Raw genomic sequence first — 26,512 nt, forward strand, 5'->3', positions numbered from 1 at the left:
CCTGCCTGCTTCACAATGGCTGGCTACTGGCATTCAAAAACACCCCTAAACGTTCGTTTTCAGAAATGTGAAACTCATCGAGTGGTAAGTGGTGATCGTTGATGTTCCTAATCAAGTATCGTAGCGAAATACAGTTTCTGTCATGTTTTATTTGGCATTTTGTAAATGAAACCGGAAACGGACAGTTGGTTGTAGTCTTTTCGCTCGGAACTCCGTATCAACAGTAGGGCTAGAACCGAGCGAAAAGACTACAAGCAACCCCTCTTCCGGTTCCGATTCCGGTCCGATTTCCGTTTCATTTACAAAATGCCGATTTACAAAATGACAAATAAAACATGACAGAAACTGTATTTCGCTTCGTTACTTGATAAGGAACATCAAGGAACACCACTAACCACGTGATTTGTGAATGCCCATAGCCAGCCATTGCGAAGCAGGCAGGGGCGATTCGAAATTAGCCAAATACTCGAGAAAGGACCAATGTTAAAAATGTCGGTGTTAACCACTCTCTTTCATCCTAGACAAACCATAGAGGAGGTTCAATGTTCAAAATACCGTAATAGTCCTATAAGGAGTTGACAGGTCTAGTCCCAGTTGCTCATTAGTTTGGCAAAGTAAACAACGCAAGCACTATAATGACAATCAAATTTTAAATACAAATTCTAAATTATTATATAAAATGCACATCGTAAAGAAATACAAAATAGTCCTATCCTTCTTCCATGGTAATACATCTCTGCACTCTTGAGATTTGAATAGTCGCACGCACACACACACACACACACACACACACACACACACACACACACACACACACACACACACACACACACACACACACACACACACACACACACACACACACACACACACACACACCACACACACACACACACTCACTCAAATAGCGGTACTGTAAGTATGGAAACGATCCATACAAAATTGCACCAGAGCAATATTGGGACCTCATAATTGCCCCTCATTCGTCTGTTTTTTTAATACATTTGAGACACAGGGGCTAATGGGCTTGGTCTGCTGCTGGCTTCCCTTGAGGTGGACCTTACGTCCGACTAACTGCTTCATTATGAGCCAAGCTTCCTGTGCCCATTATCTCCCTCTGCGTTATGTGGCCATGAATGATGGGACTCCGACAGATGACCTCATCTCTGGGCGCGGGTGAGTGTGAATACTCCTTTGAGGATTCTCTGTTTAATTAGTGTCTGGAGGATAAAGAAAAAGAGAGAGAAAGTCATACTCTATTGGGCACCATGACATGTTAAATCACTAAGACATGTTAAAGCATTGCAAATAAAGTGTGTTATTAGATGATTAACAATAGGGCATATGAGAGAGGTGAGTGGCTGTTCATTGTTGTTGTTTCCACTTGATGGGAACCGTGCAATAGCTCATAAGCCTACTTGTGATTGCACTGCAAGAAAATTAAAGCATTGACAAACTGAAAAAACATTAAAAAAAAAAAAAAAAAAAAAAGAAGCATTATATTCAGGCTACAAAACATGTTTAATCATTATGTCATGAAATAAATTACATTAACTAGGTGACGCATTCCGTCCCATCTCACCTGTACGGCTCGGTAAAAGCAGGATTATTGTATTGTATACATTTTTAGATGCAGCCTCATCTCGTCGCTCATTGGCAACGTGTGACGCCTATCAGCAGAGCCGGCTCCAAGGCTTTCCCTATCCGTATGTGCTGTCGGAAGTGCGCAGTCGTTCCTCTCTCTCCATTGGATCAGGCCCTTGCCACTCTGTTTCCCGCATGCAAGCCACGGAATGCCCATGTGTATGTCTCTCCCATTCCTCCGTACTGTGCTCAGCGACCGTCGTCATACGGGCAGCCTGGAGCAGGGTCGGCCACGGGAGGAGAGAGGACTGCCATGATGAAGAATAAGCGCTCGCCGCTGAGGAAGACATCTAGCCTTTAGATGAGTTTATTCATTTGTATCTCATCGAACTGTGCAGCATTCGGAATGACACTCACAGCGATCTGCGTATTTTTTGGTTTCACCCGACGCTGTGGACCGCAAGGGGGATATGTGCCTGACTTGTCTTGATAGCCATTTTTTGCAGACAAAGAGCGCTGTTGAGTAAGGCTTTCTGAGAGACGTACGGGTAAGCAGAACACGCAGCACACTGACCCGTTTTTTCTAGCGTATATTCGTTTATTGTTCGTGATGTCGTAGTGTAGAGTGGCTTGTTAAAAGCGACTCGATACGTGTAGATTATTTTACAAGCTAACCCGCTAGCCGACTGCATCCCATTGGAAGAGGTAGCTAACGGCTAGCTAGCTGGACAACTCGCTAACCACCGGGATACTTTTCCCGTTAGGATACCCCTCAAACACCCAGCCCGACATCGTTTTAATTTCCTCTTATACATATACATATTCCCAATATAACCACACTTGAAAATAATCCGTACATGTATGTAATGGAATAACTATAGATTTAAATGTGTGGTTGGAGTATCTGCTGATAAAGTGTCAGATGTGGACCGGGAGAAGAGCGGCCTCCACATAGCCGAGGCCTTATGTACGCTGCCGAACGGACAAGTTTGATACTAGCGGCTTCCGTTTTATCAGGGTCCAGATTAACGCACCGGCCCATGGTAGCCGCTCTCCCCATACTGTAGTGGCATAAGTTGTCACTGGCCAATTGGGATAGGAATTGGTCTGCTGATTCGAAGAAAAATAACTAGTTTGACTCCCATAAAATTTGCGTTGTACTCCAAATTAACTATTTCTGCCTGTGTTTTATGGTACTTCATCTTGTAAATACTAATTCCTCTTTTGAAACCCTTGATTAGTGGGTGGCTGTCCCCATTAACTCCAGATTAGATGATCAATTCTAAAGAAAGGTCCATATTGAAGAAATAAGTAATATTTAAAAGGTATTTTGGACAGTGCAAAGAGGGGTTAATTCCCTAATCTGGTGTCGAGTCCAGGCCTCTCCTAGTTCAGAAACATCCCATGAGAATGGGTGTGTGACTGTTGAAACACTGCAGTAGCCTATTTTTCTTTTTTAAATATTTTTTATCAAGACATGGCTTTAAATACTCCGAAGACTGTAGTCGCATGACTTCTGGTGAAATCCACCAAAACTGGGGGCAATGATTTCAAATGACACATACATTACTCAGATTTGTCTGCTACACTAATATCACTACAAACTCCATAATATTACAAATATATACATATATTATTTTGGTGGCAAGGCAGATACTTTCAGTGTCAGGCACCACCTCTATTCCTGTAATCTTCTGTGTGAAGAAAATTGTTGCTTGGCCCACACTCCCGAAAGATGCACTGTTATTGAGAAAAGTATAACTTGACTAAGACTTTATGTCATGATGGTAGTTCTTGTCAACAAGCATCGTAACCTGTAGTGACCAATAGCATTCAACACGACTCAGTCCCAAGTATGTATTTGGTGTGTCTGTGTGCTGCTTAGTTTCTTTCAATAATGTACTTCTGAGGCAAAACCGCTGCATTTAGTTTGCTGGTAAATATACACTGTTTTTTCAACAAATCAAATTATTTTTCCTTTTTAAAGAAAATATTTATGAGCTGGAGTGAAACAATAATGGAATAAAATATTAAATACCCTTCCGTTAGTTATGTAGAAAAGTGACGCAAGTGAAGTCTGATCCTAACGAACTAGGGCAACCTAATTTGATGCTCTGGCCATGACAGTGGCTAAGATGACTATCTAGAAAACTTATCAGTGAGCATTCTTCACTAATTCCATGCACTAGTTCTAGGGAATTCTGCCAACTAATTTGATTGAAAGGATGACTTATCCTCACTGCAGACAAGTGAAGTAAATATGGCACCCCCGTGTTCTGTCCACCGGACCCCACGGGAATAGTCTATTCAGCTCACCACACTTTTTTCCAGTCTCATTGCTTTACCATTACAAGATTGGTTGTTTGGATTTGAGCCAGTTAGAGGAGGCTTAAAAGCCTTAAATAATATGCATACCTTTTTGTGACATCCATCAGTACTGACTTGGCTAACAATATTTGGACCAGTGCAGCAGAGGAGACCTGCACAACGCATCTGGGGTCAATGCGACAGACGGCTTACACATGGATGGATTAATGGCAACCGGCGCTGATGATTCCCCAACCTGTGCCTTGAAAGTGTAGACGGCAAAGTGAACACAGCTAGGTGGAAGCAGCATAGACAGTAGCTACATTCAAATGTATTAGTCGAGTTAAATCTTAGTTGAGCTGATTTTTCAATATGCAATTGATCAAGTTTTGTTTTTAATGCCAAACAAAATACGAGTACGCAATAATAGATGCATACAACACTGCGTTTTATCGCTATTTCACAAATCAATGCTAATGAAATGTGCATTTTGTTGTGCTTTGTTTATTTCTGCAGTGATTAGCACGCAGTAGGCTAAAACACTAGCCCGCATGGAAAACCTGAGCATTCTTCCAAAGATGGAGCTGATTTGCCTCACAATTCCAGTTCCTCCTGGACGAATGACAGAAGGCTGCGAACCTCGTGCAACACAATCAGCCACCAGCCAAATGTTGGTAAATCTAGTTTGTGGCCGGTTAGGATTGTACGTACCCAGCCATATTGGCAAGTGAGTGGCTATTGTAGGGTTATTTATTTAAACTTTCCATCTACTTTCTAACTGGGGCCTCCTTTTTAAATCTTCTTTTGATTGAATATATCAGTGAATTAAATCTTTGAAATTAATATAATGTGAAAGCCATACGCAGAGATATCTGTAAATTGGGGCTGGCCTGTTTTACGAAGAATCAGACAAATTGTTTAATCCAACTATATCATTGTTTGTCTAGAAGGGGAGTATGCTTGGTTAGTATTAGCTTTCCGTTAGCCTCTTCCATCGACTTACAGAGTGGCCTGCCTCCTGTTCATATTAGGGGAACACTCGTTTAATTACTTTCCAATATGTCAGGCAAAACCAGATTGTAGTTTGCCTACAAACACGGATAGTGCAGCACTTTTTTTGGCGCTATGATCATTAGGGTAGATGTGATGTGCTACTGACGGGTTACCCTCCATTCAACCCAAATGTCACCTCCACTACCCAGCCAGACGTCGCTGATGATATGATTGTTCCAGCAGTGCATCAGATGTAGCCTAATAATCACAGCGCCACACCGTTTGTAAACAAACAACAATCTTGTGTTGTTTCTGGCACTAGTTTTGAGTAAGAAACTTTTCAGAATCCATTGGAAAGTAATTAAAAGTGCATTCCCCTCACAAAAACCGTGACAGTGACAAACAGCCTTTTGGTTCCCATTCACATGGTAACAGACTTTGAAGTGACTGAAAGGGCTTTCTTTCAGACATGGGAGGGATCTCTAAAACCCTAGATGAGTCTAATATTAAACTAAGATGATGTAAACTACAATACAGTTAAGATAATAGGTATTTGTTAAACACTGGTTTAAATGTTATCTTCAGTGACATCAAAATCCTCATTTTAGAATGTAATACACATGCAAGCGGGCTTCCCCTGAGTGACCTTTAAAAAAGGGAAATGGTTGGTATGTTAAACAGATTTTCATGCTTTTCATTTATTTAGTTCAAAGGGCAGTTCAACGTCACAAAAGATTCAAATATTTTTGTTTTGAAAATGTTGTTGAACCATCATGGGTTTTAAGTTGCGTGTAAAACGGCCACAAAGTGAAACATGGTCATTCCTTTTCCGAGCCACCTATTGGAAGCTGTGATTAATGCTATGTCAATGTCATGAATAATACTTTACACGCAGAACAATATAAATTGAAAGAATGGGATATGTTATTAGGTTGTGTTGTAATTTTGAGTGAATGTAGGGAGACTGTTGTGAGCCATAACGGGGTTATATAGACTAATCTGTGCCAATCAGAAAATCCCCATTGCAGCAGATACACGTAATAGAAGCCATGCCAGCCACAGCCAGTTCACCACGCTCCTCCAGACTGAGTGCTGTGCCACACGTGGGCCTCCCGAATTACAGACAAAACCACAGCGACTCGAGTCATGTCGCATCTGGTGATACAGCCCAGCATCGGCCAGGCTGACAAAGACCATACTTTGTCCTCCTAGCAACGGTGTCTGTGACTACGGCTGTTGGTCAAGGTGGATGCGCTCCACAGTGTCTTGAATGGGTCTAATGATGACATGCCTTGTGACCCAACACGGGTGCACATCGAGTCAGCGGCTATGACAAATCTGTTAAGAGGCTGTGCCTAATATCATCAGTAAGATTAGTAATGGGCTTGTCATGGGATGGGGGGTGCGCGGCTCCTTGTTCTCCTCCTGTCCGCCCACCAGAACGTCCCTGCTGCTGCTGACCTGGCGAATTCCTACTTGAAATGCATCATGGGATGAAGTTTGTCTTCCTCATTTTTTCATTGAGAGTGGATCTATAGCCATGGAGTGATGCGGAGTTAAGAGAGTAGGATTAACAATGGAACGGTTAACTTCTACTTCAAGTAATTTATGTCAGAAAAGTGTATGGTTTCAACTAGGGCTGTAACGATACACAAACTCACGATTCGGTTTGTATCACGATTTTTGACCCACGGTTCGATACATCCCACGATTTTTTTAAATTTAAAAAGCATTTTATTCAAACAACACTTGTATACCAATTAACTTAATGTAACATTTAATAGCAAATAATTTGGAACACTGAACAGATTTGAACAGGGAGAACAGAAAGAATACTATTAAAGTATAGCTAAATTAATAAAGAAATAACCAAAGATTGCAGTTGGAGGATGCTTTTTGCTGGTAGGCAAAAACCCTGAACTGTTTGGTTGGTTTAGTCAAATATCCTTATTAGTGCTTCTTATTAGGCTATGTAGCTTAAATAATGACATAATCAGGCCGTATAGAATGCAACATGTTTAATAGCCTAACCTTCAATAGATGGGGGAAAAACATGAACGTCTAACATGAACTTCGTAATAACGGGGCATAGTGTTACGAGTAGCATATTGCCGCTTTTCCACCGCACATGTAGCTCGACTCGACACGACACGACTCGACACGACTCGACACGGTAGCAGCGCGGGTCCTTTTCCACCGCAAATAGTACCTCCGGGACGTGGGCGGGGTCGGCTGCGCGAAAGGGCCGTGACGTATTTTTGTACGCGACGCAAACAACACCTACGTAACCCACACATGGACAGAACCCACATAACAACAATGGAGAACATCGATGCGATGGTATTCGTGTTCGCATTATTAGCTGGCATGTTGAAGAAGTGGAATATGTTGGCTGCGGCGCTGCTATGGCTGTTACCAGCATGGTTGCCATGTCGCTCTCGTGACTTCGTCACACTCTCTGGCCAATCAGTGGCCGGCCGTCTGCCGACGTCACCTTTTAGCATCGGCTCAGCCGCTTGGAACCTAGAGCGAGGCGGTACTAGAAAAAGCAGCCACTTCAGGTACCAGATACCATGTTTTCGCGGTGGAAACGCAAAAAAGGCGAGCTGAGTCGAGTCGAGTCGAGTCGTGTCGAGCTGGTACCATGCAGTGGAAAAGCGGCATATGTGTGTGCGCAAGAATGGCAGTATGCGTATGCGTGTGTCAGTGACGTCAGCGAGTGAGTGGACGAGCGAGCGGTAGCGCATTTGTCTAGTGAAGAAGCGAATGAGTCCGGTAGAATAAAGTACCCATCCTGTCAATAATCGGTGGCCGCTTCATTCCGACCTATAAGCAGACAAACTGTCAGTCAAATCACACAAAACAATAGAGACAGGATCACACAGGCAATTTTTTTCGCGCTTGGCCCACTCTGGATAAATGTCGTTCATATAGCATATGAGGACTTTGACGGCTGTGGAGAAATGCAATCCTCCGTAGCCACGGAGAGCTGTCATCACAGAGAGGGCATCTCGTCGCATACTTACGGCATCGATAGGAGGGGGCGCTGTCAGCAAACTATGATTTAGACAAATTATTAGCAAATTTCGATTTGACCGGAGAGTTAGAAAGGGCGTATCGTGCTTCTGCCTTCTCACACCGCGAGACAGGTTCGTGGCTTTGAGTGTCGCGATTTCGGTTTCGATACGCGTATCGTTACAGCCCTAGTTTCACCCCACGGCACTGGTAAATTGCAGCATTATTTCCATTAAGTCTTGTGTGTGCATGTGCATAGTCCCTATGGGACTGCAACGATCAGTTAATTATAGTATACGATGGATACTGATTCTCTGGCTGCAGCCTAAAGGATCTTTGTTGTTTAAGTATCCGGCCTAGCTCCACCGTATCCTCCCTTCACACGCGTCGATCTCCATTCAGGGTCAAAACGGTTATTTCAATGAAGAGAAAAAAAGGGGTTGGAGACGTTGGGTTTAGATGAAGGATTGAGCTGAGGAAAACTTGCCTGAGCAGAGGGAGTAAAATATTATTTTCCTCCCGTTTGGCCTGGCTATAGCATGGTTTGAATTATGCCACTCAAAATATATACATGCAAGTACTTTGTTTTGTAATATGCCAACGTCACCCAGGGCCAGGTCCACGCAGCCACGTGTGACACGGCGGCAGTAAATACTGAAAACACTGACAAATGGCCCATCACTTACATAGCCACTGCGTGCGTCTTGTGTGCACATGTGTGTGTTTGAAACGTTTTGTCTTTGCTGGGGTAGTGTGGGAGCGGGTGAGTTGGTCAGGTCTAGACTGGCTCTGTATTACAGTACATACCAGCATATCAGCTGGGAGCAGCGCCCTGCGTTCATTTATAGCCGTGGCCTTGTGTCGCTGCACGTCTGCCTGGCAACTCCCAGCGCTCTGCTGTTCCAGCTCCTCAAGCCGAGCCACCGCTCAGACACTTTGGCCCCGTTAAGACGTGCTGCACGTCTAATTACTACATGCATGGCATTCTGGTGTGTGTGTGTGTGTGTGTTGGCTCATCAACTGACTTGCCGGTTTTCTTTTTTTTCCTCTTCCATGACTTGCAGGTCCTGAGGGGCTCCTATTGATGGACGCGGTGGGCAAGATGTGGAGCAACCTGCGAAGCAAATGCCACACCCTGTTCCACAGCGACGGCTCCGGTGCGGCCTGCGACGGCGTCGAGGCGGACGCCGTCCACTGCGTGGTGGACCTCTGCCCCGGAGGCGGTCCGGGGGAGCCCCAGGCTTCCGCGGCCCCCAGCCCGTCCAGGAGCATCCTCCCGCTCCCCCTGGTCACCGCCGGGCGGAGACACCACCACAACTGTGTGTCCGACGTGCCCCAGTTCGTGGAGATCAGCGTCGACAAGGACACGGAGGACGTGCGCGGCGGCGGCGGCGGCGCGACGGGGGTCCCCATGGCCCGTCGAGACTCCTACTCCCGACACGCTCCGTGGGGGGGCAAGAAAAAACACTCGTGCTCCACCAAGACCCAGAGCTCCCTGGAGGCGGACCGGCGGTCGGCCAGGTCGCGGGGCGGCGGGGTGCGGCGCGACCGGCGCTACGGCGTCAGCTCCATCCAGGAGGTCGGGGACTGTGCGCCGGGGGGGCGGAGCCTCAGCGCCCGCTCGCTGCGGCAGCGGCTCAGCGACACGGTGGGCCTCTGCCTGCCGCTCCCGGCCCGCCGCCGCCACCCGTCCAAAGCCCCCGTCGTGTCCAAGCGCAAGATCCACCTGACGGAGCTCATGCTGGAGACCTGCCCCTTCCCGCCCGGCTCGGACCTGGCCCACAAGTGGCACCTCATCAAGCAGCACACGGCGCCCGTCAGCCCGCATTCCTCCAGCGCCCTGCTGGACGCCTTCGACCCGGCCCACCCCTCCCCCGAGGACGAGGAGGAGCGTCTGCGCGAGCGCCGCCGGCAGAGCATCGAGGAGGGCGTGGACCCGCCGCCCAACGCCCAGATCCACACGCTGGAGGCCTCGCCGTCGGGCTCCTCCCTCTACAAACTGGGACCAAAGATGGCGCCTGGCGTCGGAGAGGGCTCGGGGGAGGGGGTGGCGGGGCCCTCGGGGGCCTGCGGGCCGGTGCCGGCCACAGCCATGGCCTCGGCCCAGGACTGTGACTCTGAGGAGGACTCGACCACCCTGTGTCTGCAGGCCCGCAGGCCCAAGCAGAGACACGCCTCCGGGGACGGCCGGCAGCAGCAGCAGCAGCAGCTGCAGCCGGGGCCCTGGAAGGTCCACACCCAGATCGACTATATCCACTGTCTGGTGCCGGACCTGCTGCAGATCACGTCGTTGCCCTGCTACTGGGGCGTGATGGACCGCTACCAGGCCGAGGCGCTGCTGGACGGCCGGCCCGAGGGCACCTTCCTGCTGCGGGACTCCGCCCAAGAAGACTACCTCTTCTCCGTCAGCTTCCGCCGCTACAACCGCTCGCTGCACGCCCGCATCGAGCAGTGGAACCACAACTTCAGCTTTGACGCCCACGACCCGTGCGTGTTCCACTCGTCCACCGTGACGGGCCTGCTGGAGCACTACAAGGACCCCAGCGCCTGCATGTTCTTTGAGCCGCTGCTGACGGCGCCGCTCCACCGGACCTTCCCCTTCAGCCTGCAGCACCTGGCCCGCGCCGCCATCTGCCGCCGGAGCACGTACGACGGCATCGGCGGGCTGCCACTGCCCCCGGCGCTGCAGGACTTCCTCAAGGAGTACCATTACAAACAGAAGGTGCGCGTGCGCTGGCTGGAGCGGGAGCCGCCCCTCAAGCTCAAGTAGCGCCGCGGGGCACACACGCACACGCACGCACGCTGGGAGGAAGTACAAAACTCTTTGAACAGATCACCCCCCCCCACCCCCCCCGTCAGCCAATCAGGAGTGGCGGCACAGCCGCCCTCCACTGAAATGGCAGTGGATGAACGGAGTCTAGGTGAAAACAAGCTATACAAGATTCATTCTAATCTTTATTTTAGTTATTAACATCACAGAGTAAAAATGACACATGATTATATTCAGTATAACGCTGTCTGGCAAGCGTGTTTTTTGTTGAACAGGTTATTTTGCCTGGGAGGGAGGCCGCAAATATCAGCACTTTGTATTTTTCTCTGGTTAGTTTATTTTAATTTTGTCTGCCTGATTCCCCCATCGGCCGCCTGCCTGTAGACCTACCTGCCTGCATGCAAGCCCACATTCTAGTCGGCTCCCCACATGGTTAGCCTCGTTGTACAGGTCACTTTGTGCTTTCCTTTCCATTCCCCCCCCCTTGCTTCTACCATGTTCTTGGTTTGGACGGGACGGTGTGTCGGTTGGAGAACGGCGTCCAGTGGTGCACTTGACAAACAAAACTGCAGTCCGAGTGTAGATCTGTGCACTTTGCATGTGTATTTGTACTGTGCCTCTCCGCTCTCTCCTTGGTACACCAAGCCAGGGATTTTCTTCTGAGGTTCGGTGGCCAGCACAGAGCACTAACATTACAGTAGAGCAGCAGTTATTGGGGGGACAATGCGACAAAGTAGTTCATTCCATAGGAACAACAACTTTGACTCGATCAGCAACTAGGAAAACAAAACACTGGCTACAGGCACTTTAACTCTTTGCTGGGGGTTGGGCGATGTTTACCGAGTCAAACATCACTTTACAACAATAACTGACGCCACAAGGCCATGTGATGGTTCGTAAATGGGATATTCTACAATATGGGTTGTGAACATGGAATGGGTGTCGGTGTGTCCCTAATATTTTTCTATTGCTTTCTAGCACTATGGTTTAAGCATTGGCTAAATGTTAAGAACCATAGTAAGAAAATGTATATAGCATGGCCAGCTACAACATATTTTTACTGGAAATATACCATAAGACCAAGAACATCTGAGCAATGTTCAAATATCTGAATAATCCATCCATGTGTCGCCCAGCTCTGTGCTTACAGTTGTGTACTCGCACATGCACACAATCAATAATCCTCTCCAGAGATATTGTTCACCAGTCCTACCACATTGTGGACTTCTGCTCTAGCCAGAGGCAAGAGTCAAATGTTACTTCAAACAGGACTGTGTGTTGAAAAATGCACTTCTCCCGCTTCCAACGCTCATATCTCTGTATGGAGTCACTCTGGTGCTACAAAAAGGCTTCTGGTGGTGCGTTCCCCCTTTTTTAAAACATGGAAACCAATCTTGTGTAGTCAAAATGTAGACCCTCATGGATTATCTTGTAATGTTACAGACGGATTGCTACTTAAATGCATAGAGCCGTTTTATGATTCAGTGGCTTTCATATTAACACTTAAAACGTGTCTCTCACTTTAAAGAGCCCTTAAATGATAGTGAAGCACATTCGTGGAAACTGGCATCCCTCTTATCTGGGACTTTATTACTGATTTTTATTTATTTCGTATAATTTCTATTTTTTAGTCGATTGTTTTGAAAAGTTTAAGAAATTTACAGATTGTAGTTGAGTTGCATCGTGCGAGCATTGACTCAACCCTCGTTTCCCCTCACATCTGGCCATGATTTTCACCCTGTATGCTGATCAGAACCCCATTGAGACAAACAGACTCAAGGCCCGCTCAGCCCATTCATCCGCTCGCAGTGCTTTTGTTAGTTGTGCTCCACCAGAGGGAACAAGTACCAACCCCCTGTGCCTTGAGAACTGAGCGCAGTGGCGCTGCGTCCAGCTGTGTGTTAGTCCAGAGCTGGGGCAGGACATGCTCCACCGAGCCCCAACTAGATGGTAGAGCGTGTGTGTTGGTGGGAGGAGGGTGCTAGCTCTGAGCTCATCATGTTATCTATGGTGCACACTTTCTTTTATATATATATATATATATATATATATATATATATATATATATATATATATATATATATATATGGAACAACAATAATTAAGTGGTGCTATGTTTTTTATTTTTTTTTTTGAAGCTAAGGAGATTTTTATGTCAAGGTTTGACCATGTATTCCAAACATTTTTCTCTCTGTCGTTCAACTGCACATTTCTACTATTGAGTTAAAGGTGATACCAGGAGAGGGCAAATTGGTCTTCTTCAGTGGACGGGCTACCAATAATAAATGGAATCAGTGAGCAACTAATTGAACCACCAGTACATTTATTCCCCTTTACATTTCCCAAGCTTCTGTGAGCAAAGCCTTCACCGTTGGCGGTGAAGGCCGTTGCTGCTGGCTGTATATATAACTGGTACCTCCTGCCCCACTGGCATCTGTGTTCTGTAGTAACAACCCTTTGAGTGGCTCTCTGCATAGGGTTTTCCCATCAATGAATTCAGATCGAGCATTTAAATATGAGGTCGAGCTAAGATGCACTCACCACTTTCTGAACGGTAAAGGTGGTACAGGCCACCACACACTGAACCTACATTGCCCCGGCCTTCCAGCGGAGTCCGCACAGCACACGGCAACAATGCCTTTTTCCTGAACTTCCACCTGTCTGGTAGTGCTTCGAGTAAAGACCCCCCCCCCCCCCCCGTCACCCTCCTAACCCACAGCCCCACCCAGCCCTCCCTGGCAGAGTCCCACCCACACCCGCCAGTGCTAATCGCAGGCTAAATTTACCTCTGGGCGATCTAAATTTACCAGGTGCTAAAAAGGCCACTCTGTGTTGCCTAATAGGTGCTGACTGAGTCTTTGGTAACAGAGAAGGGACTCAATTTTTTTCTGCCCGTACCTCTCCCTACTCCTCCTGTTCGCGTTCCTCCACGCCATAATCACATTATACCTGTGGTGACGATGGGGTGCGGAGCTGGTTGTTTTTGCACCAAAACTGGATGGCATATAGGCTTACCATAGAAGAAATGAGCGCAAGAGGGAGAGAGAGAGAAAGAGAGAGAGAGGGTCTTCAGAGCTGGACTGAGGCCTGGCTTACAGTAGTTCTCGGCGTTAGTTGAAGTAAATGGCACTTTAAATGGATTGTTTTTGCATCGGGTATGGTTGCTTGAGGTGGAGTAAGGAGGTGTACTACGTGAGCCAGGTGGCGTCTCGGATGAGAGACGTGGGTCTCTTGATGAGTTAGTGGGGTGACGTGAAGCGACCTTAATGACCTTGTCAGATGTTATTTAGCCGTGAGCGTGTGTGTCTGAACGGACAGAGCCACATGATGATGATGATGATGAGGAGGAAGGGGTGTTTTGATGGACAGCCTGTTTAGTGATAGATCAGCTGGATCCTGGTGGTCAAGGCCCCTCTCCTCCGGCCCAGGGGGCAGGTGTTGAGTCGGCCCCCCTCTGGCCTCTTTTCCCCATGGGAAACAACGTACGCGTACCACGTGTGTGTGATGTAGCACCATTTCTAGCGTGAATAATGTTTTTTGTCTGGCGGAGGGATTTTTTTTTATTTTGCATACATTTTTTGTTTTCACCCTTGAACAAGTGTCATCGAAAAGAGTATCGCACACATCCTCATGCATCAGTTAGGAGTGTATGTGTGTGTAAGTGTGTGTGTACATGGATCACGTAACGCCAGCACCGCCTCTCAATGTGACTCAACCCACCACCACCACCACCTGAGAAACTGTTGAAACTGACACCCTTCAACCACTCCCCACTATGGGAAAGACAAAGGATGGGTGTTTACATTTATGATCTATGTTCTTGTGCGGGGGGGGGGGTAGTTTGCAATTTAACTATTTTAAACTTGTGTTGTTAGAACCACACTTATTTTAGCTGCACTATGAGCGCCTCGCTGGTGGCAGGAAACCACAGGGTCTGGGCGGGACGGGAGTCTCGTAAACTCCCCCTATTTCCCTCCTCCCTCCCCCACTATGACTCACGGTTTCAGCTGCTCGGAGGACAGAAAAAAAACGAGACTAATTATTTTAAAGACAAATTTTATTCTTTCCCATATATATATTTCTTTTGGAAAGCTGGGATAAGTGCTATATGCGAACATTAAAATAATGTGTATGACTTAAAAGGTAAAATAAAATATTATTTTTCATTATTACTTCTCCCTAATATGCAATGGAGTGGACTCTTGACAAAATGGTTGCAATCCTCTGTCACTTTAAAATGCTGTATGTGCACATTGGTTGCTGTGTGGATGCGGGTGTTGAGGCGGCGGCAAAGTTGGCAACCAACTAACGGTTGTCATTCTCCAGCGCCTCACTTGTGTTCCCGGGCCGCCTTATTCCTTATTCGTTCTGACCAATCAGGAAGGACCCTCGTGAACCCCTCCCACCCGACCCACCCTCACCACCACCCCCTCCAATGGGGGCAGCAGCCCCACCTCCACGGGCCAACCGAACACTCTTGTCAGATGAATATCACTGTTCCATTTTGCTTCTCTCTCTCTATCCCTGACTCCTTCCTTCCTCTTACTTTGCTTTTCTTTAGCCCTGTTTCTACCGTTTCCTCCTGCTGACCAGGAGGGTTTGGAGAGTGTAAATTACGTTATCATGTTCACGTTTCACCGTTTATGTTCTGTATCTCTGTGCTTCATCCACCACCACCTCCCCTCCACTTCAAAAAAAGTAGAAGCAAAATCACTTTTTTTGCTTTCCCCGGAGTATAACCTGTTCATTTTAAAGAGCCGTATGATGGGACACTTGTAGCTGTCACTATTGGTGCTTGGCTTACGCTTCATTGTCTTAATATTCCAAATAAAACTTTAAGTGTATTCCAGTGTGGTCAGTGTTTTAATGTTTCAACATGACTAGGGAGCCTTTGCGGCCCTTAAAATCAATATGTGAAACTGATTTAGTGATTATCATATATTATATGCTTTTAGTGTATTTTATTTCAGCAAGTTTGTTTTGTTTCCAATACTTGTAGATGTTGCCCTGCTGTGTGCTACTGAGCCTGTGGCTGGTTTCAGGTTTTCTCTTTTAATCCAAGGTCTGCATCGCAGACACACCGATCCATCATCGTGCTCCCAGGCTGCAGAGCTCTGCAGTGACTCGCCAGTTTCTCCAAGGCCCCTTTTCCCTCGGTTGGCTGAAGTCAGATGCTGGCTGGAATGAAACAGTTGAATATTTGTTCATTTGACATGATGTATTAATAGCACTCAGGGTTATCAGTTTCAAATGTGCTTCTCAATGCTTATAAATAATTTAGGTCCTTCCTGGAGGGGAGTGTGTGCAGGGGTGGAGAGCTAGTATCATCTTTAAACCCACAAAATACTACTTTGTTACCCGTCGTAAACCCCAAAACACCCTAGTCTTTACCAGGGACCCGGGGCTCTGAATGCCAACCCCATGCCGGCAAGACTTGAACTCCCTTTACTGTAGGGTTTGAAATCCAGAGCTTCATTGTTTTGGAAGTTCTTGACGACGGATCAATCCCACAAGGTTTGATCCCGCTGTGGTGTTCCTTCCTGAGAGTCCTCATCCAGTCCCGTCTGTGGGTCTCCAGAGTGTGATTTGGAATCGGCGGTTGGCACAGCAAGCCTCCATAAATAGTTATGTTATTGGCAGGCCTTTTGACTGCGCGTCAATGGTGAGCACCATCATTCAAGCTGTCTAGATGTATTGGTCAGTGGTGCGTAAACCTCTCCCCCTCCACACACAATCGCATTAGGAGCTTTTAAAGGAGTTTATTTGAACTGAACCCCACTGGATCCACACCAGTCCTCCCAACCCATATATCCCATTGTCATGGGATGTCTCAGTTGAGTTCCAGGCAGATAATATATAGGGTGGATCTCGGCGTAGCCGAACAGACCGCAATGGATGTCGTTCAACTGCTGTGCTCGAAGAAACTGTTTTTGTTGCCTGTTCTATTTCCCAAAATACCATATCGATGTCACTAAGAATTATCACCATCGTTGGTTCCTCTGTCTTCCACAAAGTTAATGTGAGCAGCATGTTTACCATGGGAGTTATCGTGGCTCTTCAATGCCATGCCATCCCCTCATAGAAAGGTCAATCAAAGCTTTCCATGATTTGTTTGGCCATAAGGCCTCAATAAATCACCCCAAGGAGCTTTGAATATTCCAATGTGCGTGTTTGAAATTCAAAGTCGATTTATGACTCGAATTAGGCAGAAGCTGTTATCTAAGTTTTCTTTTGTCTCATGAAGTCATTTTCCACGAGTATGTAACACTTAAGAACTTGCTTGGCTAATGGATTGCACACATGATATACACCAATCCTGACAAACTTTGATTCACCAGTATTGACAACATATCAAAACTTGGGAAGGGTTGATGGTTGGTTTGTCTGTTGCTGGTCAGCCGAATGGCCTGACTTAGTCTTCTACAATGGCTACATATGACATGAGTATAATATTAAAAGCACCCCCAAACATTCCTTTCTGCCAGTGTGCTGGACCGAAGCGGCCTGGATTCTATTCTGAGAATCTGATCTGAACTCTTTGAGTGACTTTGTAGGTTTAAAATACAACACTTAACAGTACAGGCTGAGGAGAAGAGAATAGAGTGTCTGGAAATATTTGGCTTTTAAGGTTTTGTCTGTGGTGGAAATGTGTGCTGGGACTTCCAGTTAACCTTGCACAGATGTACACCTGCAGTCAGTCATCTAACATTCAGGAATATACATACACACAAACACACTGGCATGTGTCTTTCTTGCACAAAATGGGGCTTGTACATCAGAATGCATCTTGGGGTTTAATGTTGACGATTCTCCGCTTATGGCTCTGATGGCTTGAGAGCGTTGTAGTACTACAAAATCTTAATTCAATGTACAAATACCATCAGCTAGGCCTAATCGCACTTAGATTTGCCATGTCTCATATGAAAAACACTGGCAGTTTCAAACAACAATGTGCCCATAACGACAAATAATTTCATGTTTAAATGACTAAACAATGACCTAAACACAATTACTAGCATAACATTCCTTTGCTCCTACACTTCCAAAATGGAGGCAGTCATTGCAACATCTCGTTGTACAAGCCCTATACATACACGTCTATTGTATTTTACACCTGCCATTGAGCTTCCTTTCCTGGTGACACAGGCTAACTAGGGCTGGGGTTTTGGGGTGCAGGGTGATGTCCTTGCTCTTAGGCTGGGTTCTCCAATAAAACATGCTGGCCATTCCCATGGCATATTTGGGGCTGTATTCGCCTCCTGGGTCACAGAGGGTTTTGGGAGGCCCTAGCAGCTGCTCCAGGCATAATCAGTGAAGAACCTCACTTACCCAACAAGTATGAACATGTGGACATTGAAGCACATCATCAAAATACTCAGAATCTCAGTCGAAAGGATTCTTAGGGATGGGGGGTCAGGGGGTTATGAATCCCCCTCTCCCCTCGTTATCTATCTCCCTGGGCTCCGGACTCGTCAGTGCGTTTCGCTCAATCATCGAACACCACCCACACTCCTATCCCTCCCTCCCTCCTGGTGAAGGGTGTTGCTCCTTAACCACACACACACACACACACACACACACACACACACACACACACACACACACACACACACACACACAGACACAGACACAGACACACACACACACACACACACAATGTAACCCATCCAGCCACATCCTTTATCTCTCTCTCTCTCTCTCTCTCTCTCTCTCTCTCTCTCTCTCTCTCTCTCTCTCTTCTATAACCCCCCCGCCCCCCGATCCCAACCCTCCCCCACACATGTCCGTTAAGCGAGCCTCAGGAAAGTTGGAACGCATGTAAACGCTCGAACGGCATCTGGACTTACCCCCCGCCCCCCTTATCCCCCCCCCCCCCCCGCTCTCCCTCCCCTTCTCCTCCGCTGGCACAGATGTTGGAAAATTTCTGTGGGTTTCTTACCCCCCCCCCCCCCAAACACATCTCGTCCTCCTCCTGCTTTCTGTGCTTCGTCTTCTCCTGCATCCACCCGCTTCAAATCTCTTTTCGGACAGTCTGTGCACTTCTATCATCTATCATCAGCCTGTCCGCCCCCCTCCCCCCCCCTGCCCCACCAGCACCACCAGCAGCTCCACCTCTCCCCTCTCGGCCCTCGACACCCCTGTCTAATATGTCTGCCGCCGTCTATTTCTAGCCTTTTCACTGCTTGTTACTTCCCTAGGGTGTGGCCGTGTTTTTGTAGCTCCCTGTGCCCTGGTGGCGCTCTTTCTGTCTCCCTCTTTCTCCCTTCATTCCCTCCCTCTGCGTGTGTGTGTGTGTGTGTGTGTGTGTGTCTCTCTCTCTCCCTCCATCCCTCTCTCTCTCTCCTTAAACTGTATCATTGCGGCTTGGCTGCTACTCTGTAAGCCCTGAGCCCTGCGTATTTGGCTCACCACCTCCCCTCACCTCTGACTACACACACACACGCACACACACACACACACACACACACACACACACACACACACACACACATCTCTTCCCTGCCTCAAGTTGTTCTACTTTCTATTGGGTGCTGGCATCAGAGTACATTTTGGCCTCCCAAGCGACACCCGAACAGGCCTCTGTCCCGCTGTGTCTCCGTCCTTGCAGCGTGGAGATCAGGAATGCCCCTGTAGTTGCCATACAGGCATGGCTGCCAGGTGAACATACCTTATGTTGGACCTGGAGTACTTGGAAAGCCACCCCCCACCCCCGCCACCTCCACCTCCTCCACCAACCGGGGCAACTCTACAGCTCAGCGATAGCACATGACACAAAACTCCGCAGCCTTGGCGACAGAGCCTTCTCCAGGGCAGCTCCCAGGCTCTGGAACACCCTCCCCCAACATATCCGTGACTCCAAGTCCCTCACCTTCTTCCAGTCCCACCTCAAGACCCATCTCTTCTCCTCCTCCTACCCCTAGATCACCCACCAACCTAAGCCCCATCAACTTTACATTTCCTTTAGTTTGTTTATTGTTGTGCTCCTACTGGTTGTGAGCTTTGAGTTTGAGAAAAGCGCTATATAAATTGAATTTATTATTATTATTATTATGTAGGCCCAGTCGTTGCCATGGTGATCAAAGACGGCCTGCCATCAGGAATTCCGTCGGATCTACGAGGGAGGGGTGCTGCCACCCCTCAAGATACTTCTGACTTAATCCAGCTCCTGGATGTTATGGGATTGTTGCTTTTTGAATACCCGCCTTTTGTTGTTGTGAAAACATGTATAAACTATACAGACGAAACTCAGAGTAATCGTATTCAATTTCTAAATGCAGACCGGCTGAACCTTCAGGCATTTGCTCTCGTTGCTCATTCAGTCTAAGCAACTCAACTGAAGGTTTAAGCCCATTAGTTTTGCTTTTCTCCTCTTTCATATTATTTATTTTAACTAAGAGCAGAAGACAGATCGGTGCGGCCTGCATGGAGGGGGAAATGGAGATGGTCTCGATCAGAGGAAAGTACACTTCATTCTGCGTGCGTTTAAAGCTCTTAAACCCTCTGGCATCCCGTCAGGCACTGTGCTGTCCTAATGGAGAAACTCTTCCTCATGTAGCGTGTTGACCGCCAGCCAAGTACGACAACTGTGTCGAGTTAATCGCAAATTCACAGACACCGCTCTGTGCAAAGCATCACGATGAGGGTTGACAACAACAACAACCACAACAACAACAACAACAACAACAGCAACAACAACAACCCGTGGGGGGGGGGGGGGGGTGTTCAGAGTATTGAGTCCCGACTGGGCCTGAGGAGGGGAACACAGGGAGGGGAGGAGACATCCAGACAGGACAAGGAAAACCGAGGCGCTCCTTTTTGCGGTTTCCTTTTTCCAGCTGGCGCTCACAGGAGAGTGAATAAGCACAACACAATCACAATGGAACCCAAGACCTTTATTTATTTCTTGTTTCTCTATTCTTTGTGTTTAAAAAAAAAAAGTCTTGGTTAAACGGACCACCACTCTCTCTCTCTCTCTCTCTCTACGACCAGACATAATGGATAGATGGGACACAGATTTGGGCCTTACACGTTCTATAGGTCATAATGTGGTTGTATCTTCCAAAGCATTTCGCAGAGTGACCAAACGTCGCTCTTTCCCGCTGGGTGAATGGCCTGGGTCGGCGTCTGGTGCATACTGCCGGTCATGTGACACGTCCCCCGCACATTCGGTGAAACTAAAGGTAAGCGGTGGGTCCAACAAAAGGCGACACAACGTGACACTGATGCACAATAACGGCCATTGTTAGAGGGAAGACAAAACAACACAACACATCTTTCGGTTCAACCCGCAGGGTGATTGTCGAGTTTTGCACCTAAAAATGAAAAACACAAGCGTGTTTTTTTAACACAAGGTGTCTGAGAGAATAGCGAGAGAGAAGTCATGGGTTAGGACCTGGAGGCTGGAGGAGGGGTCTACCTATCATACGTGAGCGCCTTAGTTGTCACTAACCATCGAACCCCACGTCTTGAGGAAGGCAGCTTGTAGCAACAATTTTTCCTCCCAAAGTTCAGTCCCTAGCATTGTTGGTGTGTGTGTGTCCTTAAAAAGCGAGAGTGGAGGGTGTGTGTGTCGGGGGAAGGTGCTGCTAGGGGTGGCCATCCAGAAAACGAATGTTGGCACACAACCACACGCTACCATAGCACTCTAACTGCTCCGCCCCACCCTTCTCCCTTCTTGGCAGGCACACGGTGGCAAGCCTGGCACAGCGAGCGCTGCCGTGCTAAGAATGGAGCGCTCCTCGGGCTCACGCAATGCGGTCATGCTGAAATATCCTGCAATAAAACATTCCTGATTGGGAAGATACCCATTAAAAACGGGAGGGGAAAAAATGGAAAAGGGCGTGAGGAGGGAAACGTATGCCAGACGGCGAGCAAATGCACACACAGAGAAGAGTAGGTTGGGGGTTGGGGGGTCGGGGGTCAGAGCACGGACATGGGCAGAGAGAATCAGGTTGGGGAGGGGGTTTGGGGGATGTTAAGAATTCTGGGTGCTTGCCTTGCGCACCACATGGCTCCCCTGCCATCGCTCTGTCAAAGACAAAATCACAATTTGGCTTCCTTTCTGCTTTCTCTCTCTCTCTCTCTCTCTCTCTGACACACACATTCTCCCTCGCTCTCTCACTTTTCTTCAAGTGCTGTTTTCACTTAGCGCATGGCAGCGTTCCCTTAAGACTCCTGCGTTTCCCAAACCAAAAGCTATTTCCTGATTCACTCCCTGCTTCTCATATAATTATTCCACAGAACTGTGTTTCTTGGGCTGTTTTGCAGCAGAGTTCTCTCTCTCTCTCTCTCTCTCTCTCTCTCTCTCTCTCTCTCTCTCTCTCTCTCTCTCTCTCTCTCTCTCTCTCTCTCTCTCTCTCTCTCTCTCTCTCACCAAGCCCACTGCCTACACTGTGTTACAAGGGAGAGTGACATCATAGCCTGGGAGATGTCAGGGTCTTCAAGGTTGGTCTTCCAGGTCATAAATACTTATCAACACTGAGGTTAAGGAACGCGATCACGGAGTAACGCCACTGTCTTCTCAAGTCTATCCGACCAGGCTGTATGGGTTGGTGTGTTTGTGCACGTGTGTGCTTGCATGCATGCATGCGTGTGTGTGTGTGTGTGTGTTTGGGTGGGTCTATTGTCCTTAACCAGGCTTTTTCTGAGCTCATGTAGGTCACATGGCCAATATGTTAAGGACCCTTGTTACAGGCCGCCTCATTCATTCTATAAAAGGTCCCATTGTTCTCTCTCTCTCTCTCTCTCTCTCTCTCTCTCTCTCTCTCTCTCTCTCTCTCTCTCTCTCTCTCTCTCTCTCTCTCTCTGTCTCTCTCTCTCCCTCTCTCCCCCACTCTCTCACCCTATCTTTCAGTCTCTCTCAAACCTATAAATGATCTGCTTTTTATTCAAATTTTACTATAACCAGATAATTTGTTGTATACAGTAACCATACAATCTAGTATGCAGTGTGTGTGTGTGTGTGTGTGTGTGTGTTTGTGTGTGTCTTCATGCGTTTTTGGATGCCTCCTTGGGAAGGTCCGAGATAAGATAACCGGTAATAAGGCAATCAGTGTGTCCTTTCCTTTCAGACCCAGTAGGAAAGCAGTGGCGCCTTTTGAGTCATGCAGACATCTGTTCCTAGAGTGCAGGAGCCTTGGATGCCCCCCCACACACCCTCCTCTGGCCCTACTGCTGAAAAGGCCCACATCCATATCTCACACCCACCTCCGAGATGGCAGTGGTTGTTTCGACCAATCACGATTCAGCCATCTTGGAAAAGGCACCGGGTACGTTGAAATAACATTCCCAAGTGGTTCAGAAATTAAGTCATAATGAACATGGTAAATAACCTAATTAAACAACAATAAAACAATGACTTATGCATGGCTAGGTGTGTTAAAAATAACGTCTGTGGTCCACAGCCATGCTTGTTTACCTGGTGATAGAGCCAGCTGTGTCCGTACAGTACACAGACCATAATGTGCATGAAAGTCTATATGCATCCACAGGTCACAGGGTGCATACTATAGCCTAATTGCAAGTATAGTGCACATGCGTGGTTTTGAGGGTTAACAGCTAGCGGTAAGCCCTCTTGGATGTAATGTATAAATGAAGTGTGTTATGTTAAGTGTGTATGTGTTTTTTCTCTTCTTTGTGTCTGTGAGTGTGTACTCTTTTAAATGAGGCGTGTGAGAAATATATCATGTTGAGGAAAACCAGATTTATGTAAAGGTTGTTGGATGGGGTTTGGAGAGGGAAGGAAGGGTTGTACGTGTGTGTGTGTGTGTGTGTGTGAGTGTGTGTGTGTGTGTGTGTGTGTGTGTGTGTGTGTGTGTGTGTGTTTGCGTTTGTGTGTGTATCTGTACGTGTTTGTGCATGTGTGTGTGTGTGTGTGTGTGTGTCTGTGTGTGTGTGTGTGTGTAAGGAGGGGTATTCCAGGATTATTAACAGATTCCTAGAAGCTCAGCACTCCTACCCAGGAAGACACGTCGTCACCATAGTTACTCCAGAGTTATCTGCGCAGCAGGTGTCCAGATCCTCCCCCACCCTCCCACTCACCCCCTGACTAGACCAGACCTGTGGCTGAGGACGGTTCACGCCTCACCCAACACATTAAAGGTGAGAGAGAGAGAGAGAGAGAGAGACAGAGAGAGAGAGAGAGAGAGAGAGAGAGAGAGAGAGAGAGAGAGAGAGAGAGTGAAAGAGAGAGAGAGAGAGAGAGAGAGAGAGAGAGAGAGAGAGAGAGAGAGAGAGAGAGAGAGAGAGAGAGAGAGTGAAAGAGAGAGAGAGACAGAGACAGAGACAGAGACAGAGACAGAGACAGAGACAGAGAAAGAGAGAGAGATTGAAAGAGAGAGAGTGAGAGAGAGAGAGAGAGAGAGAGAGAGAGAGAGAGAGAGAGAGAGAGAGAGAGAGAGAGAGAGAGAGAGAGAGAGAGAGAGAGAGAGAGAGAGAGAGAGGGGGGGGAAACTCTATCGCTTCCTCCCTCCCCCCAGTCCCCACCCCGGTCCCACTGGGTGTCACACTCTGACCGGCTGGCGATGAGGGCCACAGGGCGGCCTCCCAGAGAGCCGGCCAGACCACGGCTGAGGGATCGGAGAGGGGGAGGGAGGGAGGGATACGGGCTGGAAAGAGGACACCACCATGGGAGTCTGGACGGGGGGAAAGGCCCGCAGACAGCCAGCCCAAGCGAGGCAACCAGGCCTGCCAGGCCAACAGCTAAACCTTGAACACCCCCACCACCACCACCGTACCCCACCATTATCCTCCACGCCTGCCTCAACCCCATCCACCACAGCCAACCCCCCCCCCCCCCCCCCCCCCCCCCCCCCCCCCCCCCCCCCGGAACCCCCACCATGACCGGCCCCTGACCGACAGCAGCACCACGGTCCCCCATGTTGGTGGTTCTGGGCATGCAGTCACACGCCCGCTCCATAGTGAGCCGCCCCAGCCTCGGCACCTCTGCTTTCCTCTTACTCATGCGTTTCTCTCCAAATGTGCTTTCCATCCAATCGCGCAAAACGATTTCGGAAGAAGGCAGCCCTCACCGACTCGCTTCCCGTAGCAGCACCCGCGCCCTGTGTGGGTGAGGGCTGCTTTCTTCCGAAATCATCGTCATCATCCTGTTTGGTGTTTCGTCCCGTCAGCGTAGAAGACGACCTGCTGGGTCTTGGACGTCATGACGACTGTAGAACATTCAGTCACAGTCAAGGATCTTAGGGGGGGGAGGGGCTTAGTCTTGATAGGCAAAATGTTACACCCCTGTCACACGTATTATTGCCAAATGGGCATACACACTCACACACACACACACACACACACACACACACACACACACACACACACACACACACACACACACACACACACACACACACACACACACACACACACACCATACACATAAAGGCCGCATACACTCAGACACACCCTCGCTCACACACACACCTACCACCAAACACATGCGAGCACGCACACACACACACACCACAAACACGCTTGCATACACTCTCTCTTGTACACACACACATACACTAACCCACTCACCGCACACAAGAGACCAATAATGGAATGGTTATTACTGGTTTAGCCTTTACTCATTCCGAAACTATGTACCTCGTTGAGCCCTACAATACTACTATTATTACAGCAATTACCATTGTTATTATTATGGTTTGGATTCCCTGGCGTCCCTCAGCGTTGCGATGGAGCGGCGAGAGGGGGGGAGCATTGTGAGGGAAAGCAGAAGGGAACACAGGAAGCCCAGGTGAGAGGAGAGAGGCATCCTCTTTATGACAATAAACACGTGGCAGACTCCGCTGAGATGCACACGACCTAGAGCCATGCTCCCCCATCCCACTCTCTCGATCGCCCTCGCACACACACACACACACGCACACACACACAACCGGTGGCCGCCAGGCCGCCGGTGTGTGTGTGTGTGTGTGCGTATCTTTGTGTGTGTTGTGTATGTGTATGCAAGCGTCTTAGAGTACCATATTAAGCGCTATATACATTTCATTTATTATTATTATTATTATTATTATTATTATTATTATTATTATTATGTGTGCATGTGTATGTGTGTGTGGGTGTGGGTGTGCATGCATGTGCGTGTGTGTGTGTGTGTGTGTGTGTGTGTATGTGGGTAGGGTGGGGGTGGTGTTAGTGGGGTTGGATTACATTCCTTCCATTGGGGCTGACTGTCTGCCAGCCAGGTCACTCCCAGTTCAGTCCCGGGAAATTAGGGGGGGATTGTGTGGAGCGGTAGAGAAGGGGCGGGGGGAGAGCATTTTCTCTGTACTTGACGACACCACGCCAACACTCGGATCCGTGTGTGTGTGTGTGTGGGTGAAGGGGGTGCACGTACGTGCCTGCATGTCATATCATCTGACCCAGGGCCGCCAGTGCGGTATGACTTGCATGCTGACTTGTAGGCGAAGACAGTACATGGAAGTGATGTGTGTGTGTGTGTGTCTGTATATGTGTGTGTGTGTGTGTGTGTGGGTGAGTGTGTGTCTGTGTGTGTATGCTTGCGCACTTGCTGTTATGTATATTTGTGCAAGGTACACCACACATGCCTGCGCTTTAAATATGAGTAGTGTGTGGTTGTGTAACTGTGTGTGTGTGTGTGTGTGTGTGTGTGTGTGTGTGTGTGTGTGTGTGTGTGTGTGTGTGTGTGTGTGTGTGTGTGTGTGTGTGTGTCGGGGGGGGGGGGGGGGGGGGGGGGGGGGGGGGGGAATGTCCTGGACAAAGATGGAGACAAAGATAATGGACTACTAAGCTTTATAGCCCATATGGCCAGGTTTACCCAAGTGGCGGTACTTCTACTTGTCGTTTGAGACTAGAATCACCAAAGCA

The 26,512-nt window shown here is 48.0% G+C and overlaps 1 protein-coding gene across 1 annotated transcript; it reads left to right on the forward strand.

Moving 5' to 3' along the window:
- The first annotated feature begins 1,600 nt into the window (after positions 1-1,600).
- socs5b (suppressor of cytokine signaling 5b) lies at positions 1,601-15,513 on the forward strand. The gene is made up of 2 exons (XM_030379222.1): positions 1,601-2,132; positions 8,964-15,513. The coding sequence occupies exon 2, from the start codon at positions 8,984-8,986 to the stop codon at positions 10,667-10,669; it is 1,686 nt and encodes a 561-aa protein (XP_030235082.1). The 5' UTR covers positions 1,601-2,132; positions 8,964-8,983; the 3' UTR covers positions 10,670-15,513.
- The last annotated feature ends 10,999 nt before the right edge of the window (positions 15,514-26,512 follow it).

This window comes from Gadus morhua, chromosome 15 (assembly GCF_902167405.1).
Source record: "Gadus morhua chromosome 15, gadMor3.0, whole genome shotgun sequence".
Taxonomy (NCBI): domain Eukaryota; kingdom Metazoa; phylum Chordata; class Actinopteri; order Gadiformes; family Gadidae; genus Gadus; species Gadus morhua.